This window comes from Eutrigla gurnardus (assembly GCF_963514095.1).
Source record: "Eutrigla gurnardus genome assembly, chromosome: 24".
NCBI classification, from domain to species: Eukaryota; Metazoa; Chordata; class Actinopteri; order Perciformes; family Triglidae; genus Eutrigla; species Eutrigla gurnardus.
This window is the reverse complement of record NC_139935.1, coordinates 8,005,756-8,021,654: the sequence shown is the minus strand read 5'-3', so window position 1 is coordinate 8,021,654 and position 15,899 is coordinate 8,005,756. Positions and strand designations below refer to the sequence as shown.

Here is a 15,899-nt window from a genome sequence, read left to right as displayed (position 1 = left end):
CCAAAATACTATTCATCAATGATAGTGATTCATTAATGAATTCTTACACAATTAATCACCTACTGGCTGCAAAAAGTACCGATTCATCCTCAAACTTTAGAAAAGCTGTAAAAACTGATGAATATTTAGACTGCTCCTCCCATTGACCTTGTGTCGGCTTGCCGTGACCCGGAGAGGAAACATGATGGAAGCAGACTGTTGGGATGGGAGGGAGGGATTTAGCAATTAATCCGACTGCCTTAATCCCAGCGAGAACAAAAGACTTTCCACATATCAACATCTTAGAGTCTTGGACCTGAAAAGGTTTTATTAACAAAACTAATACCATCTTTACATAATGGATATTTATGACAGGTTTATAAAATTGAATTTATACAGTAGCAAATGTACAAATGATACAAATTAAATTTAATCCTATTGAAGAAAAATAATGAAACCTATTTTTTCACAAGGCAAAGAGTTGAACATGCATGCTTCAAACAATGCAGTGTGTTTTGATGAGCTGGTGGGCCATCTCCATGTTGCCGCTGGCCTGGTAGATGAGCGAGAGGTTGAAAGCGATCTCCCTCTTCAGATCCACCTGATCATCAGGGATCCCCTGCGGGAAGCACAAAGTGAAAGGATGAGGAGACGGATGTAGGAAAACAGCTGTGGATTTAGATGCATTCATCAATGTAATGTAATGTGCTGTACGTATACACACCTCCAGTGTCTGAGCAGGCAGTGAGAGTGCCTCCTGGTAGTAATGTATGGCCAAATGTGTGAGGCCTATCTGGTGCAGCGCTCTGCCCAGGTTGTACATGCTCTCCTGACAGATGCCACGCAGCTCCATGTACCGCCACAGGAAGGAGAAACCCTGAAACACACCACGGATGGAGAGGCTAAGTCCCGCCCCTGTAGTTCACGACGACACTGAAACTTAATGTGATCTCTTAAATTGAGAAAACATCAGATGTGAAATTAATGGTACAATTCAAACAGGATTAAATACATATTTGATTATGGTATTTTTTTTTTTTTTACAAATTAAGGTCCAATGGGGACACAGGAAGGGGCGGGACCTCTCTATTTAAATAACTCTTTTAAAGCAACAACACACTGATTAACACCAAACACGGCGTTCTTTAGGCACATTGTACACTATATTTGAAATGTTCTTTGACTGATTGTTCCAGTACATCTCTTGCATTTCAATGAGCACAAAATTATTTATTAATTAAAAAAAAAAAATTTTGCCATTGCAAACGCATACCTGCAGGACCAGCGTGTGGCGTTTGGCGACGTACTTCTGAGACGCCATGTGGAAGAAGGTGAGACCCACACAAAGGCTGTGGAGAGGGTTCTTTGGGTGAGTCTGGAAGGCCTGGACGTACTGGCCTAAAGACAAAGGAAATGCAAATGTAGTCGTAAAGATAAGGAAGAAACCAACGGGAGCCTGGGGACAACAACGGTTAAAGAATCCTGTTTTTCAGCTGAACTTGGATCTGAATGAATGTCAAGCCTGTATTACTGAACCATGAAAAACTGCACTTTTGAATTAGATGGCAGTGGAAATGATTTATTGCTCATTTTGAACCACCTCCTGTGTCCTCCTGTTGTCAGTAGGTGGCGCTTTGACTATAAAAACATGAATTTGTTACCCAGAGCGTGTTTGAAGCTTCCCGACACCATGGCGTTGTGTCCACACAGGACGCACAAGGCGTGGTTGTCCGGGTATTTTAAAAGCAGACGCAGACAGAAGCGATGGTGACGCTGGTGTTGGGAGGTTATCGTCAGCTGGGGGGGGGGGGGTGGGAATACGAAACAAAACGTCTCATTTGTTTGGTCTTCAAAGATTTAAGGGGATGAAAAAAGTATAAAAAGACACATTTTTGCACCAAAGCAGACCTGGTTGAAAATATTCCACAGCTGAGGCAGATGCACATTTTCCATTAGCATCAATCTGTTGACGAGAAAAAAAATTAGCTTTTTCCAAAAAAAGAAGAAGTGAAGAACGTGAAGAAGTGATGGAGCGGTCCGCCACCTGATGTAGTTGTAGGCCTTGTAGTAGTTGTGGTCGAGGATGGTGGCGGACAGGCCGAAGCACTCCATCTCCTTCCTCCTGGGCTTGTTGTCGTAGAAGGAGTAGAACTCCATGGCGGACTCCACCAGGAGCTCTGTCTCCTCGTAGCGCTGCACCTCGGACAGCGTCAGCGCGCAGCTCACCAGCAGCTGCCACCAGTCTTCTTTGGACAGAACGTTGGTCTTACCTGCCGGGGAGGAGATGGAGACATCAGTGTTGCTATGAATGACACATAAATATCTTATGAACGCTGTATGTGCTCATCCTCACAAGTGTTGTCCAGATAGGCAGCTTCGTGGTCAGCGATCTCAGGCAGCACGGCCTTCACCAGTCTCAGGTGAGTCTTGCCTGACTTGGTGACATTACGCATGCACACCTTCGCTCGCTGCATGGCCACCTGAGAAAAAATAAAAATAAAAAAAATAAAAGCAACCGCCCTGTAAAGTGTTTGTTTACGTCGACACGCGCCGTTCCGCATCCATGAGTTACCTTAAGTAGCATGGAGATCATGGTGATCATGGCGTCCAGATAGTCCTGGGTTTGTCCCTGAGTCTTGAGCAGCGTGGAGCGATGCAGCAGCAGCTTCAACTCCTGCAACCGCGGCATATACGTGACGAAATTGAGTGGATTATAACATGGAATTCATCTGCAGACGCTCCTAGCTGGATGTAATGAGTTGATGTAGTACATGACAATGTTTACTAATAGCTAATAATTTGGAATTTACCTTGGATTTGATTATTCTATTCTGTGGCGTCCCACAAGTCTCTATCTTGGGTCCTCTCTTATTCATATACATGCTACCTAGGTGATCTAACTCCTGCTTTACTCCTGTAAAAACACACATCCTCTTGCCTTCTGTGCGGCCGACGAGTCCTGAGCCAGGGTCTCGCTGTCGTACATGGACTCCAGGGCCCTGAGGGCGCACTCCGGCCGGCCCAGCTGCTGCTGCAGGGTGGACAGGGAGAGCCGGGCCTCCAGGTGCTGAGGGGCCATCTGCACCACCTTAGTGTAGCTCTGTGCCGCCACCTCCATGTGGCCAAGCGCCTTCAGACACTCTGCACAGGAGACGTTATGGAACAGAGTATGATGTTTACAGGACACATAACACATTAGGAATAATGGAATATGACTTTCTGCCGGCCTCACCTGCGTGTCGGAGCCAGACGACGGCCAGGTTGTACTTCTCGGATATGACGAGGGCCGACAGCAGAGGCAGAGCCGTCATGTACTGGCCCTCCTCCAGGTAGGCTTCACTCACATCCAAGTACAGGTCCCCGATCTCCTCCGCACTCTGCTGCATCAGCGATGACACGAGTCCCTGTGTGGGGGTGGAGACGAGTTCAGAACCGTTTAGAAAATCGATATCTTAACGATGAACTCGTGCCACGATGTAAGCTCCGTTTACCTCGAGGGGCGGGTCGACATGCAGGTGTATGAGGCAAACCATGAGCTTGGCCTTGAGGTCCACCGGGACACTGTCTGGTACCTGTACGTCCTTAACTTCACCCGGAGACACAGACATATAAACATATAAACAAAAACCCCTTCCCGTCATCGTTCACATCAGCATGAATGAGATCCACCACACAGCACTTAATAATAATAATGATAATAATAATAATAGGAAAAAAATATGATCTTGAATAGATAAAACAAGCCAAATAAATGCATTTAGTTAACAGGCTCCTCTCATCAGTAAAAAAAAACTAAATGTACTCTAATGTTTCAAGGTGGTTCTAATTGCCTCGTGTGGCTCAAATGTGTACTACAGATATAAATGTTATAGAGAAGGGAAATATTTGCTCACCGTTCTCTCCTACAGCCGTTTCCTCGACAGCCTTTGACTTCGTGACTTCTTCATTCTTCTCGTCTTGTTCCTCCGTCGTCTCCTCTGCCACTTTCTCTTCCTCTCCTCGTCCCTCGCCCTCCGTTTTGGATTCATCCTTCACCAACACGACGCCTGCAAACTGGACCAAGACCTTGGAAACACACGCAGAGGATTTGAGTCTGGAGCCCCGTTTCTCTTCACTGCACCAACACAAAGGCGTCTCACCTGCAGAGCCTTGCTGTACTGGCGGTTGGCGATATAGAGCTCAGCTGCCATGTTGATGAAGTCGTCGCTGACCAGGCTGGGGTGTCGCGCCAGAGCGTCCTCTATCACACCCAGAGCCGAGGGCAGGTCATTACTCTCGTAGTAACTCCTAAACAGGACACACACGGACGTTGTCACATTTCATTCATGGTCTCCTGCGTTTGTGGGATCTGGTCTGGGTCTACTGTACTTGGCCATGTCCTTGGAGAGCTGCATGAAGTGCTCCCCGTCCTCCAGCGGCAGCAGTGACAGGATCCTGCGGTAGCCGTCCATGCACTGTTTGTGCTCGCCGAGGCGCATGTGGAGGGTGGAGCGCTCCCACACGTAGCGCACGTTGGTGGGGTCGTACTTTATGGCTGGGTGGATATTCATATTACAGATATTAAGAATTGTTTTTCCCCCCAATTCAAGACAGCAGAGTAAAAATGTGGTGACGTGAGCTGACCTTTTGAGTAGCAGACGATGGCCTGCCGGATGTTGTCCTGCTCCAGAGACAGCTCCGCCAGTCGGATCCACTCCTCGCAGTCGGAGGGGTTCAGGTGGGCGGCGATGAGTCCAAACTGCAGCGCCTTGTCCATGTCTTCGCCGTCCTCGTAGATCATAGCCAGCGTGGAGAAAGGCTCGTAGGCCAAAGGAGCTGGACGGGAGATTCATGTCAGTAAATGGAATGTAGAACTCCAAAAACACACACAGGAGTCGTTACAGTACGTACCTTGTCTTATGATCTCCATACACATCAAGATGGCGTCCTCTTTCTCTCCTCGGGCGTAGCGGATGTTAGCTTCTCCCATCAGGCCTCGGAGAGCTCGGGGCAGCTTGCTGCGATGGCGCCGCTCCTGGACGAACACAAGGTCACTAACTGGCTTTCCTGGTCTTGGATAAACACACCGACAACGCTCCTCACCTTCATCATCTTCTTGTTTTCTCGGTTCAGCTCCATCTCCAGCGCAAACACCTCGCCCACCGACAAATCCTCGTCCTCCTCTTCCTCCAGCGCCCTCCTATTCCTCCTCCGCCTTCCTTTCCCCCGGCGCCGCCGCCTCTTCTCCGGCTCCTCCGCCTCCGCCTCCACCTCCGGCTTCCCCGCCTCCCCTTCCTCCCCCGCCTTGTAGTCCACATCGTCCTCATCGTCGACGTAGCTCAAGCTGTCCTCCTCTTCCTCCTCCTGCTCTTCTGAAGACGGTGGTTCAGGTGTTTCGCCCAGCATGGAGGCGAAGGCTTGCTGGACCCCCGGGCTGACTCCTTCTTCTGTCAAACCATGTCATCATCAGCATTAAGTAGTGGAATATTAATATTAACAATAATAATAAGAGATAATAAAAACAAACACAATAAAATAATAATACGTACATAAATTATTAATAATAAATACAATATAATTATTTTATGCATCAATTCTCTAAACCTCTTTGTGTCCAGGCTGCCAAAAAAAAAGATGAGTCCCTTTTAATAATTAAAGAAATTATTACTAACACCTCATCAGCTGCATTAAGTAGAATCAGCCATGGACATAAAATAACACCTCTAATATCTACTATTAAGTGTTCAACTGTTAATGTAATGTTTATATATGTTAAAAGTACAGTAGAAACCAAATGTATTTATATAAGTGGAATATTATTCTTCAGTTTATTAACATATGTGACAAAGGAAACCAGCAAATATGCATATCTCAGATGAGGGAGGCGGTTTTACCGATGGTCCCTGGGGTCCGGGCGGAGGTAGAGGGCTGAGCGTCGTCGCCCACATCTTCAGCAGCGACCTCGGACTCCTGAGAGAGGAAACAAAACGTCCACAAAAGTGAATAAGATATATATTGAGTTATTTGTTTGAGTAATGGAGAAGCGGTAGAACATATGAGTGAATTCTTCTTACCTTTTTTCAGATGGGTGATATTTAATTCTGTTAATGGGAATTTGTTTATTGAGTTTGCTATATTTACTGTGCATTTAATTGTTTATTCTTGTTTTTTCCTTTCATTGAAATAAATGAAAATCAAGTGAAACTAAATGGTTGTGCCTATCCACTCATATTCATCACATGGACAGTATAGACGTTGTCATGGTGACAACTTATGCATATGAAGGAAGGAAGTGACTATATTTGGACTGTGGAGGACTCAATCAGCAGGTAAGCCCCGCCCCTAAAGCATCCCCTGCTTTCTGGTCTGTTTGAATATGGACCATATTGTACTAAATGAACATCATGCTGGATTGAAAAAGACTTGAATGAGGCCATTTATATGCAATCAGAGAGGAGACGCCCCCTGGTGGCCAGCAGAGAGGACGCCGGTTCACTTTTCAGAACCGTTAGTATTGCTACCACAAGGAATTATGGGGTGTATTTATGTATATAATACATTACAATATTATTATAATTATTTGACAGGTCATTTATTTTTTTATTATAAAGTTTTACACGTACATAAATAAATAACATAATACATAAACAAAGCTATGCTATGCTAACACAGCTAAGCTAACTTAGCTCAGCCTCCGAGCCTTGCGGTTCCACCGGGTCAGCGTCCTCAATCGGGTCCCCACGCCGTGTGGCTTACCTTGGTTTTCCGCTCATCTCTCCGCTGGTCAAACTCCTCGAAAGTTATCCTGCCCTCCAAGTAGTCTATCAGCTCGGCGCTGAAGCCAGACATGTCTGTCTGCTAACGCTGCTGTCTGCGGCTCGAGCGGGCCGACGTCACAAGGTCGGCTTCTTCAAACGAAACCTCTCATATCGGGCTCTATCGGAACCAAACTACAAACTTTTGAAGCGAGAGCTACTATTTACTGCGGAGAGCTGACAAGTAAACACGAATCCGGCATGTTGAACTGCAGTCACGTGACCTGCAAAAACTTCCGGGGTGGTGTGAAGTCAGAACACGGAAGGGCTTTGACGCCCTCTAGCGGTAAACGTATGCAAGTACACTTCATCTCAGACTAAGCCAACATGTTTTTACCTGAATAACATATTAGCCATTAATCTACAATCTATGGTTATATAGATACTCTGAAAGTTGAGGAATTACTGAAATACATATACCAAAAATGACTTTCACATAAAATCATTAAATATGATCTTATAATACAGTATATCATTGTGTTATAATCACACTACCTTATATTTTCTTTTCTTTATAGATAACTTCTAATTCATGTGGTGAATTGTTTCTTATTCAATTCTTTGCACAAAGTGTTTGGCGTCCTCGTTCATTGTTCCCTGCAGGAATATCAGAAAGCATTTCATCCCATCGAAGTGCAACTCAAGCGTGCACGACTGAACGTTTAACACGTATTTGTTTTGTTGTGAACAGGCTGGAGACTTACGTCAAAGCATATCTGCTTTTCCACTCCCCCCCCCCAGATCCAGAACAGCATTCATTCACCAGACTTGTGTTTGACGTATTCTGTGTATTTTTTTGTTTTTACTTCCTATGTAAGGAAGAGAGGGAACAGGAGGAGAGGTGTGGTTTCAACCCGGTGGACTCTGACGCCTCTCCTCCCTCCACCGACCTCACTTGCTGTTAGTGTCCTGGACCGCCTGGACCTGCTGGACTTTGTGATGACTGCACCTGAAACCTGTCGCGCAGGTGAGTACACATCAGAACCCAAACCTGACCTACTTCACCCAACAACAACTTTCTAGAAGCCCCACCTTATATTCTTGTGATTTTAAACATTTTTGCAATATGCCGAGTATTGTGAAAACATTTATAACCTTTTTTTTTCCCCCAACAGCAAATTGTGCAGTGTATCTTTTTTACCTGATAGGATTGTTTTCATTTTTTAAAAAACATCACGCACAGACAAACTGAACTGTTTATGACAGTCTCCGTCGTCCAATCAGCTGACTTTATCCTCGACCTTTCCAGAAAACACTCAGCAGCAGCTAGCGTAGTCATTCCCAGGGACCCAAAGGTGGGTCACACTACATTTTATTAGGGGGAGAATGTGAAGAAGGAAGGGAGGGTTGATGAGGAGGTGAGGAAGTAAGAGGGGGGGGGGGGGGGGGGGGGGATGAGGAGGGGAGGAACTAAGAGGATGAGGAGGTGAGGAATGAGAGGGGGGGGGGGGATGAGGAGGTGAGGAAGTAAGAGGGGGAGGATGAGGAGGGGAGGAACTAAGAGGATGAGGAGGTGAGGAAGTAAGAGGGGGAGGATGAGGAGGTGAGGAAGTAAGAGGATGAGGAGGGGAGGAAGTAAGAGGAGGTGAGGAAGTAAGAGGAGGAGGTGATGAAGTAAGCGGATAAGGAGGTGAGGAAGTAAGAGGGGGAGAATGAGGAGGTGAGGAAGTAAGAGGATGGTGAGGAGATGAAGAAGTAAGAGGAGGAGGTGAAAAATGAAGACATGGTGAAGTCGTAAGAGGAAATAAAGAGGAGGAAGAGGAGGTGAAGAAGTGAGGAGGAAGAGGAGGTGAAGAAGTGAGGAGGAGGAAGAGGTGAAGAAGTGAGGAGGAAGAAGAGGGGGACGCTCTCACACAGGTGATGTTCCCTGAAGTGTCCGTGTGGCGTTCAGGCTCACACTGATGTTGTCTCATGTCAGAAACTGTGGTGATTGTGAAGAAGAGGTGTTTGTTTTTTTACCTGAAGAGGAAATAAAGATTTGAAACGGTTCACTTGCGAACCATCCATTATCCCGCCGGCACGGCAACTAACAGCACTTTTAACTCACTATCAGTGTGTGCAAATAGTGAACACATTGTTTTTGTCTCTTATCAGGAACGATTTTCTGCTCAGTTGGTCGGCACAAAGGCCGTGGAGCCACTTCATAACAACCAGCCTTCCTCCTTTCATCCCTTCTCCTCATCCTCCTCAGATAAAGATAATCTACGTTTAGAACGTCTTCTCTTTTTAACCAGGCCTTCCATCATGAACGCCACTCCCGGCAGCTGCGCGGCGGAGATGCCGTACGGCTTCCAGCCCCGTTTCCGAGGTTTCTACATCGCCACCGAGCTCCTCATCGCCACGCTGGCCATCGTGGGAAACTTCCTGGTCTGCCTGGCGGTCACGCGCAACAAGAAACTCCGCACCGTCACCAACTACTTCCTGGTGAGGCTCCTCGCACCTGAAAAGGTGGGGGTGGGGGTGACGTCTGAAGGTCTGATTGTGTGTGTTGACCCTGAAGGTGTCGCTGGCGGTGGCGGACATCCTGGTGGGCCTGGTGGCCATCCCCTGCGCCCTGCTGACGGACCTGGGGCGACCCCGCCACAACATGCCCCTCTGCCTGGTGATGCTCAGCATCCTGATGGTGCTCACCCAGAGCTCCATCCTGAGTCTGTTAGCGGTAGCCGCGGAGCGCTACATGGCCATCCTCCTGCCCTTCCAGTACCAGCGGGTCATGAGTCCCAGGAACGCCCAGCTGGCTCTGCTGGTCACCTGGAGCCTGGGGGGCATCACAGGCTCCGTGCCCCTCATGGACCCACAAAGTCAGCCAGCAGACTCCGAGTAAGAGTAAGTCCACTCTATGATTCTATTTCTATGTGTATATATAGTTATGTGTCATGTCTCCCAGCAGCTACTGCATCTTCACGTGTGTGGTGGACATGAGCTACATGGTTTACTTCAACTTCTTCTGCTGCCTTCTGGTGCCCCTAGTGGCCATGTTCGTCATCTACGGCCACATCTTCCTCACCGTGCGGCGCCAGCTCCGACGCATCACCGTCGCCAGGGTGACGAGGACGGCGGGGAGCACCGGGAGTTCTGCCGCTGGGGGAGCCACGGGAAGGGGAAGTCTGGGAGAGTCTAGCGTCGGGTCTCTGATTGGAACGGAGACGACCGCCGTCTTCAAGCCAGGAACCAGGATCGCCTTTGACCCCCCTCCAGGAGAGTCCAACGAGGCCAAATCCAACATCCGTACTCGCCAGGAGATGCGCAAGGCCACCTCCCTCTTCCTGGTGCTATTCCTCTTCATGGTGTGCTGGATGCCCATCCACCTCATCAACTGTGTCCTGCTGCTCTGCCCCCGGTGCAAGGTGCCCATGTCCTTCACGCTGGCGGCCATCTTGCTCTCCCACGCCAACTCGGCCCTCAACCCGATCCTGTATGCCTACAGGATGAGGTCCTTCCGACGCACTCTGATAGGGATGTGGAGGGACGTGTGGAGCGGGAGGCCAAAACGCCAGTAGGGGGCGACCCCTTTCTGCTGAGGCTCGGGTTCCACATGGGACAAATCAATGTAGCCTGTATTACATACACTTTAGATACTTTATGTACTGTACTTTAAGACTCCTGAGTCACAGACCCGCCCCCTCGACGTGCTCGATGTTGGCCAATCAGAAGAAAGTGGGCTGAAAAGAAGGGGGGACTGAGGGTCTGCAGAAAGGGCCGGTTTAGGACAAATGAGGACTTGTTTCTAACTTTGAATCATGCAAAGCTACTCTAGTGGATATAGAGCTGAATTAGCATCATAAGGCCGCTTTAAAAATTCACCAAAGCTTATTAAAATTCCAGAGAAGGTATTTATTTACTCCACATTTTGGTCTGGAAATCCTCAGTGCATCATTTGATTAAAAACCAATAAGAAAACATTTTCATTTCATACAAATCAATACAAGAGCACATCTCTAGAAGAAAGGGGATTAAAAGTACATTGTGAGACATGGAAACATGTCTGAACGGGCATTTAAATAGAAAAAGGGTGTGTCGGTGAAGTGGCTCCATCAGCTCCTCCAGCTGTAGCTGTAGTTGTTCATGTTGATGTGATTCAGAGCCGTCTTACCCAGGTTGGAGGGCTGCTGGAGCTGCTGGATGGAAGCAGGACGGAGACCACAACCGGACAAGTCCACCGGGCCGACGGCGCCCTGCAAACGCACAGAGAGTTTAAGGGAAGAGCCTATCTGGAACGTCCCGTCTGAACAGCTTTGTGACATGTAGACAAGCCTAATATGGGCGTCTCACCTGTTGCTTGGCGCCGCGTGTGTTCATGACGGCGGTAGGCGTGTGCGTGTAAAGAGCCGCTGAGAAGTTTCCTTTCTGTGCGGGCCGGAGGAGGCTCGTGATAGCGTGGAGGGACGAGGGGAGGATCGGCCCTGAAGGAGGGAGAATAATTCAACATCCAATAATGACGGAATACATTTCTAGCTACTTGATAAGAAAAAAAAAAGAGAAGGATTTTGTACCCAGGATCTCCAGACTGCTGATGTTCTGGTAGGTTGAACCAATTTGACTCTTCACATTCACGCTACGGGCCTGAAAAACACAATCGGATACATTTCTACAGAAACAGTGGTGTCTTCCTCATTTTAGCAGCTTCCCCTCACAGAACCACATCTGAATGCATCATCATTTAGTGTGTTTTTGCTTCTCTAAGTTTCCCTGTTGCAGTACCACTCTCCACCTGAACGGTTACTAATGAGCAGTGGGGGCGCTGTTTTACAAAAACAAGATATCTGGTTAAGCATGAAACTCAAGTATCAGATTACCGTTTTACTTTCTTATTTTTGTATATTTAATTCATACTAAACTAATGTGGAGTTTCATGTCCTGTCACCTATTAATCCATTACATTCCCACATGTTTTTATATTCATGCTGCCCCAGTGTTTAGGCCGTACCTTCAGCGTTTGCATCGTAGCCCCTCGGAAGGCGCTGGGAGCCAGCAGGGTCGGGGGTAGACCAGCCTGGGAGCCTGCTGCAGCCACCAGACCCTTACAGTTGATGAGGAAGTTGATGAGGGTGAAGGTGTGCGACCCCTCCACGCACACAACGGACTCCGGCTTGTGGTCCAGAGACACGGTCGGACCCTCCTTACGACTGCGCCGGCGGTCAAGGAGCTTCAACAGGCTGTGAACTGTGTGTGTTGGTGTGTGAATGCATGATATGGAACTAGTTGAGCTAGGGAGGAGGATACAGTTGTATGGAGATGCTGTCCGGCTTCTTGATTTTGTCCTGGATGCCCATCTCCTCCAGCCAGGTGAAGCCACCGTCGTCGTCATCGTTGTACCCGTCCTTCCCTCCTCCCTTTCCTGGAGCGTCCTCAGCCTCCTTCAGCTCACAACACCTACAATTTAAATGAGCATCCATTCAATAAATCAGATTTGACCCATTTGACTGTGTTGAGGTGTTGTAGTGGTGAAAACGCCACACTTACTTCTCCTCCTCCTCCTCATCTCCCTCCTGCTGCTTCTGTTGCTCCCTGCTCTTCCCCCTCTCCTCCACCAGAGGGAGACTGAACTCGATACCTGGACAAGTAATGTTCATCATTAATGACGACGGTCTAAAGAGGATGCAGACCAGGACTACAGGACTATATTTAGTAGCAGCAGTAGAGAGATATAAAACAACATGTTATTACATTTTTCAGTGTTGCTGTAATGTTTATCATTCTTTGTAGAATACAGTAGAAACCTCTTATATTGATAGTTTGTCTGGGTCAAATTTATTAATATAAGTGGATTATTATCTTTGAAAAATATGACATGATATACACGAGATTAAATGTGTTTTACTGTGGTTCAGATTCTAATAAGGCTGTGGCCTAATACAATATGTTATATAAATAATAAATATTAATTATATACATTTTGCCCCAAATGTTGGCATGTATGAAAACCCTGCTGGAGCCTATTAAGAGCTTTTTGACTTCGATAAATACAGTTATTCTGCTTGCGACTGACTTCACATGGACTGTAGTACCACCGACCATCCACTAGATGGTGCTAAAACACCTCCAATAACAAATGCATGCCGTGACGCACCTTCAGCCTTCATGGCCTCTCTGAGCCCCCTGGTTGTCGGGGAGATGGAGGCAGTGATGCTGCTGGATCCGCCCAGACCTGCTGCCCTGAACAACACTGTGAACTGACCAACACAAACAGATGAGATGAAGCACACTATAATAATCCTGCTGTGAAAATGATGCACGACTCCACAGACACCTACCTGATAGGAGCAGAGATAGAAGTAAGGACACAGCCTGGCCTTCAACAAACTGTAGAGAGACGACAGACTGACGGACCATTCGCTCATGAGACTCTGCTGCAGGGCTCGGTCTTGCGCCCAGGGGGCGCTCCTTCCGGTGAAGTTCCTCTCGGCGTTGATCCTGGGGAACAGAGGGATCCAGGGCAGGGAGGGGTGCTGCCAGTACACCAGGCTCTGCTGGAAGGCACAACGAAGCTCGGAGCAGGACCTGGGATCCTGCAGGGGGGGACGGGGACCATCTCTGTACATGCACCTTTTAAAATCACCTTCATTTACACCCGAATTATTAATTATTAGTGCCTACCTGAAGACTGTGTGGCAGAGCGCTAAACTGAGCTCTGCAGTGCTGACCGAGACCCAAAGCCTCCTCCTGGGCTTTCGGGTGCTCCGCCCACGACAGGGTGAGCGGGGAGGTGAAGAGGAGGCGGGTCTTCAGGCTCCAGTCGGCTGGATACTCCGTGCAGACGGGGGGAGCTATGGAGGCGGGGGCGATGGTCTGGGGACTCTGGGGGAGAGATGGGGATTTTATTCATGATATTATCCCGATAACCCTCAAAACATGATTACAAAGGCAGCAAAACATGGAAACAAATATTACTCCTCATCATGAAATGTCACCACAATCAATTTATTGTGTATTTTTATATGTGATAAAATCAAACCTTCAGCAGTGGACTTTTAACTTCTTCCTCCTCGTCATCCTCTTCAAACAGAGAGTCGTCTTCAGAGAAGGTGAGACACTTCTACAGCAGGAGACAGAAACGGGGAAGACATTCAAATGGACAGTACGTCACCTCAATGAACGAGCCTGCTTGTCTTTGGACTGTGGGAGGAAGAACCCAAGCTGAACTGGGTCAAAGCCGGGCCCCTGTTGCTGCAGGACTCCAAACCAAATCCACTGTAGTCCTATGATCTGAGACACATCTGTCTAATGATACATAAAAAGGAGTCCTGTGCCTCCAGTAAGTGCAGAGGTATGGAAACCATCCATCTTCTAGAAGGCAGTGGGTCCTGGGTTCCTCCTGCTACAGTGGGTCCTGGTGTAGTGGGCCCTGGGTTCCTCCTGGTGCAGTGGGTCCTGGGTTCCTCCTGGTGCATTGGGTCCTGGTGTAGTGGGCCCTGGGTTCCTCCTGGTGTAGTGGGCCCTGGGTTCCTCCTGGTGTAGTGGGCCCTGGGTTCCTCCTGGTGTAGTGGGCCCTGGGTTCCTCCTGGTGTAGTGGGTCCTGGGTTCCTCCTGGTGTAGTGGGCCCTGGGTTCCTCCTGGTGTAGTGGGTCCTGGGTTCCTCCTGGTACAGTGGGTCCTGGGTTCCTCCTAGTACAACGGGTCCTGGTGTAGTGGGTCCTGGGTTCCTCCTGGTACAGTGGGTCCTGGTGTAGTGGGTCCTGGGTTCCTCCTGGTGCAGTGGGACCTGGGTTCCTCCTGGTGCAGTGGGTCCTGGTGTAGTGGGTCCTGGGTTCCTCCTGGTGCAGTGGGTCCTGGTGTAGTGGGCCCTGGGTTCCTCCTGGTGTAGTGGGCCCTGGGTTCCTCCTGGTGTAGTGGGCCCTGGGTTCCTCCTGGTGTAGTGGGCCCTGGGTTCCTCCTGGTGTAGTGGGTCCTGGGTTCCTCCTGGTACAGTGGGTCCTGGGTTCCTCCTAGTACAACGGGTCCTGGTGTAGTGGGTCCTGGGTTCCTCCTGGTACAGTGGGTCCTGGTGTAGTGGGTCCTGGGTTCCTCCTGGTACAGTGGGTCCTGGTGTAGTGGGTCCTGGGTTCCTCCTGGTGCAGTGGGTCCTGGGTTCCTCCTGGTACAGTGGGTCCTGGGTTCCTCCTGGTACAGTGGGTCCTGGTATAGTGGGTCCTGGGTTCCTCCTGGTGCAGTGGGTCCTGGGTTCATCCTGGTACAGTGGGTCCTGGGTTCATCCTGGTGCAGTGGGTCCTGGTGTAGTGGGTCCTGGGTTCCTCCTGGTGCAGGTGCAGTGGGCCCTGGGTTCCTCCTGGTGCCATCCACGGACTCATCAGGAGCCCCAGATGTTGTTAGGGGCCATAGATCTGATTTAAGTGTCCCCATAGCATGCAGGTTAGCATGCAGAGGCTATATCAATGCTTTTTGTGGTAAAAACAATCAGCACACAAAATCACAAGTGCTTGTTCTCAACATTTGACATTATTAGGAAGAACCCGATAGAGACAGGCCTTTTGTTACAGAGCAAAACCCACTTTTGTTTCTTTACACACCAGACTCCATTGAGAAAAACAGTAATTTTAGCTACAGCGTAGAAGGGTTCTATATAAGCTACTTTTGGGAACAGGTGTCATAAACCAACCTTGGTGGGAATGTGTCGGCGTTCCTGTTTTTCTGCCTCAGTCAAGCTGGCACTGAAACTTAAACTCTTTGTTGACATGTCCTCGTCTCCCTCCATTTCCGTCAACTTCTTGGTTTTGGGCGAACTGTCCGCAGCTTCGGCATTTCCTTCGTCGTTATATATGATAAATTTCTTTTTGGGGCTGTAAATATTCTCAATATTTGCGAACGGGTTCCTGCGTTTTGTCCCGCCTCCGGAGCGACTCTGGGGGTTGAAGAGCGGCCCCGGGGAGAAAGGCCGGACGCATGCCGGCGGAGAGTCGCTTTGTCCGGGACTGCCAGCGGAGCCGTGGCCGCTCGGGCTGGAGAAGACGCTGGCGTCGCTTCGCGTCCTTTTCCTCCTCATTCGCATTATTTCAGCCGGCCGTTTGAAACTGGGCGAATATCCGGCCTGTTGGGACATATTGAAGCGTGATAGTTTCTCAAAAAGTGCCGAAAATCAACGAAAAAACCGTCAGAACACCGGACCCGCTACTGTCTTGTTGTTGCGCC

General features: G+C 48.7%; 3 protein-coding genes across 3 annotated transcripts; 1 reads left to right on the top strand and 2 right to left on the bottom strand.

Annotated features, from left to right (window-relative positions):
• Positions 1–473: 473 nt before the first annotated feature.
• On the bottom strand, positions 474–6,986 carry gtf3c3 (general transcription factor IIIC, polypeptide 3). The gene is made up of 19 exons (XM_084004709.1): positions 6,715–6,986; positions 5,853–5,928; positions 5,062–5,405; positions 4,870–4,993; positions 4,603–4,794; positions 4,348–4,513; positions 4,119–4,266; positions 3,873–4,044; positions 3,471–3,565; positions 3,212–3,383; positions 2,918–3,120; positions 2,552–2,653; positions 2,333–2,459; positions 2,024–2,249; positions 1,888–1,942; positions 1,641–1,776; positions 1,253–1,377; positions 704–856; positions 474–598 (listed from the first exon to the last, which is right to left on the bottom strand). The coding sequence occupies exons 1-19, from the start codon at positions 6,805–6,807 to the stop codon at positions 476–478; spliced, it is 2,832 nt and encodes a 943-aa protein (XP_083860835.1). The 5' UTR covers positions 6,808–6,986; the 3' UTR covers positions 474–475.
• A 2,031-nt stretch (positions 6,987–9,017) lies between these two features.
• Positions 9,018–10,273, top strand: LOC311009822 (adenosine receptor A1-like; the record flags this gene model as incomplete). The annotated part of the gene is made up of 3 exons (XM_084004234.1): positions 9,018–9,197; positions 9,274–9,593; positions 9,664–10,273. 3 exons carry the CDS (start codon positions 9,018–9,020, stop codon positions 10,271–10,273), a joined length of 1,110 nt encoding a protein of 369 aa, XP_083860360.1.
• Positions 10,274–10,600: 327 nt separating this feature from the next.
• Positions 10,601–15,899, bottom strand: donson (DNA replication fork stabilization factor DONSON). The gene is made up of 11 exons (XM_084004225.1): positions 15,370–15,899; positions 13,729–13,809; positions 13,371–13,571; positions 13,028–13,282; positions 12,844–12,946; positions 12,237–12,327; positions 11,997–12,146; positions 11,701–11,899; positions 11,267–11,336; positions 11,046–11,176; positions 10,601–10,948 (listed from the first exon to the last, which is right to left on the bottom strand). The coding sequence occupies exons 1-11, from the start codon at positions 15,808–15,810 to the stop codon at positions 10,808–10,810; spliced, it is 1,863 nt and encodes a 620-aa protein (XP_083860351.1). The 5' UTR covers positions 15,811–15,899; the 3' UTR covers positions 10,601–10,807.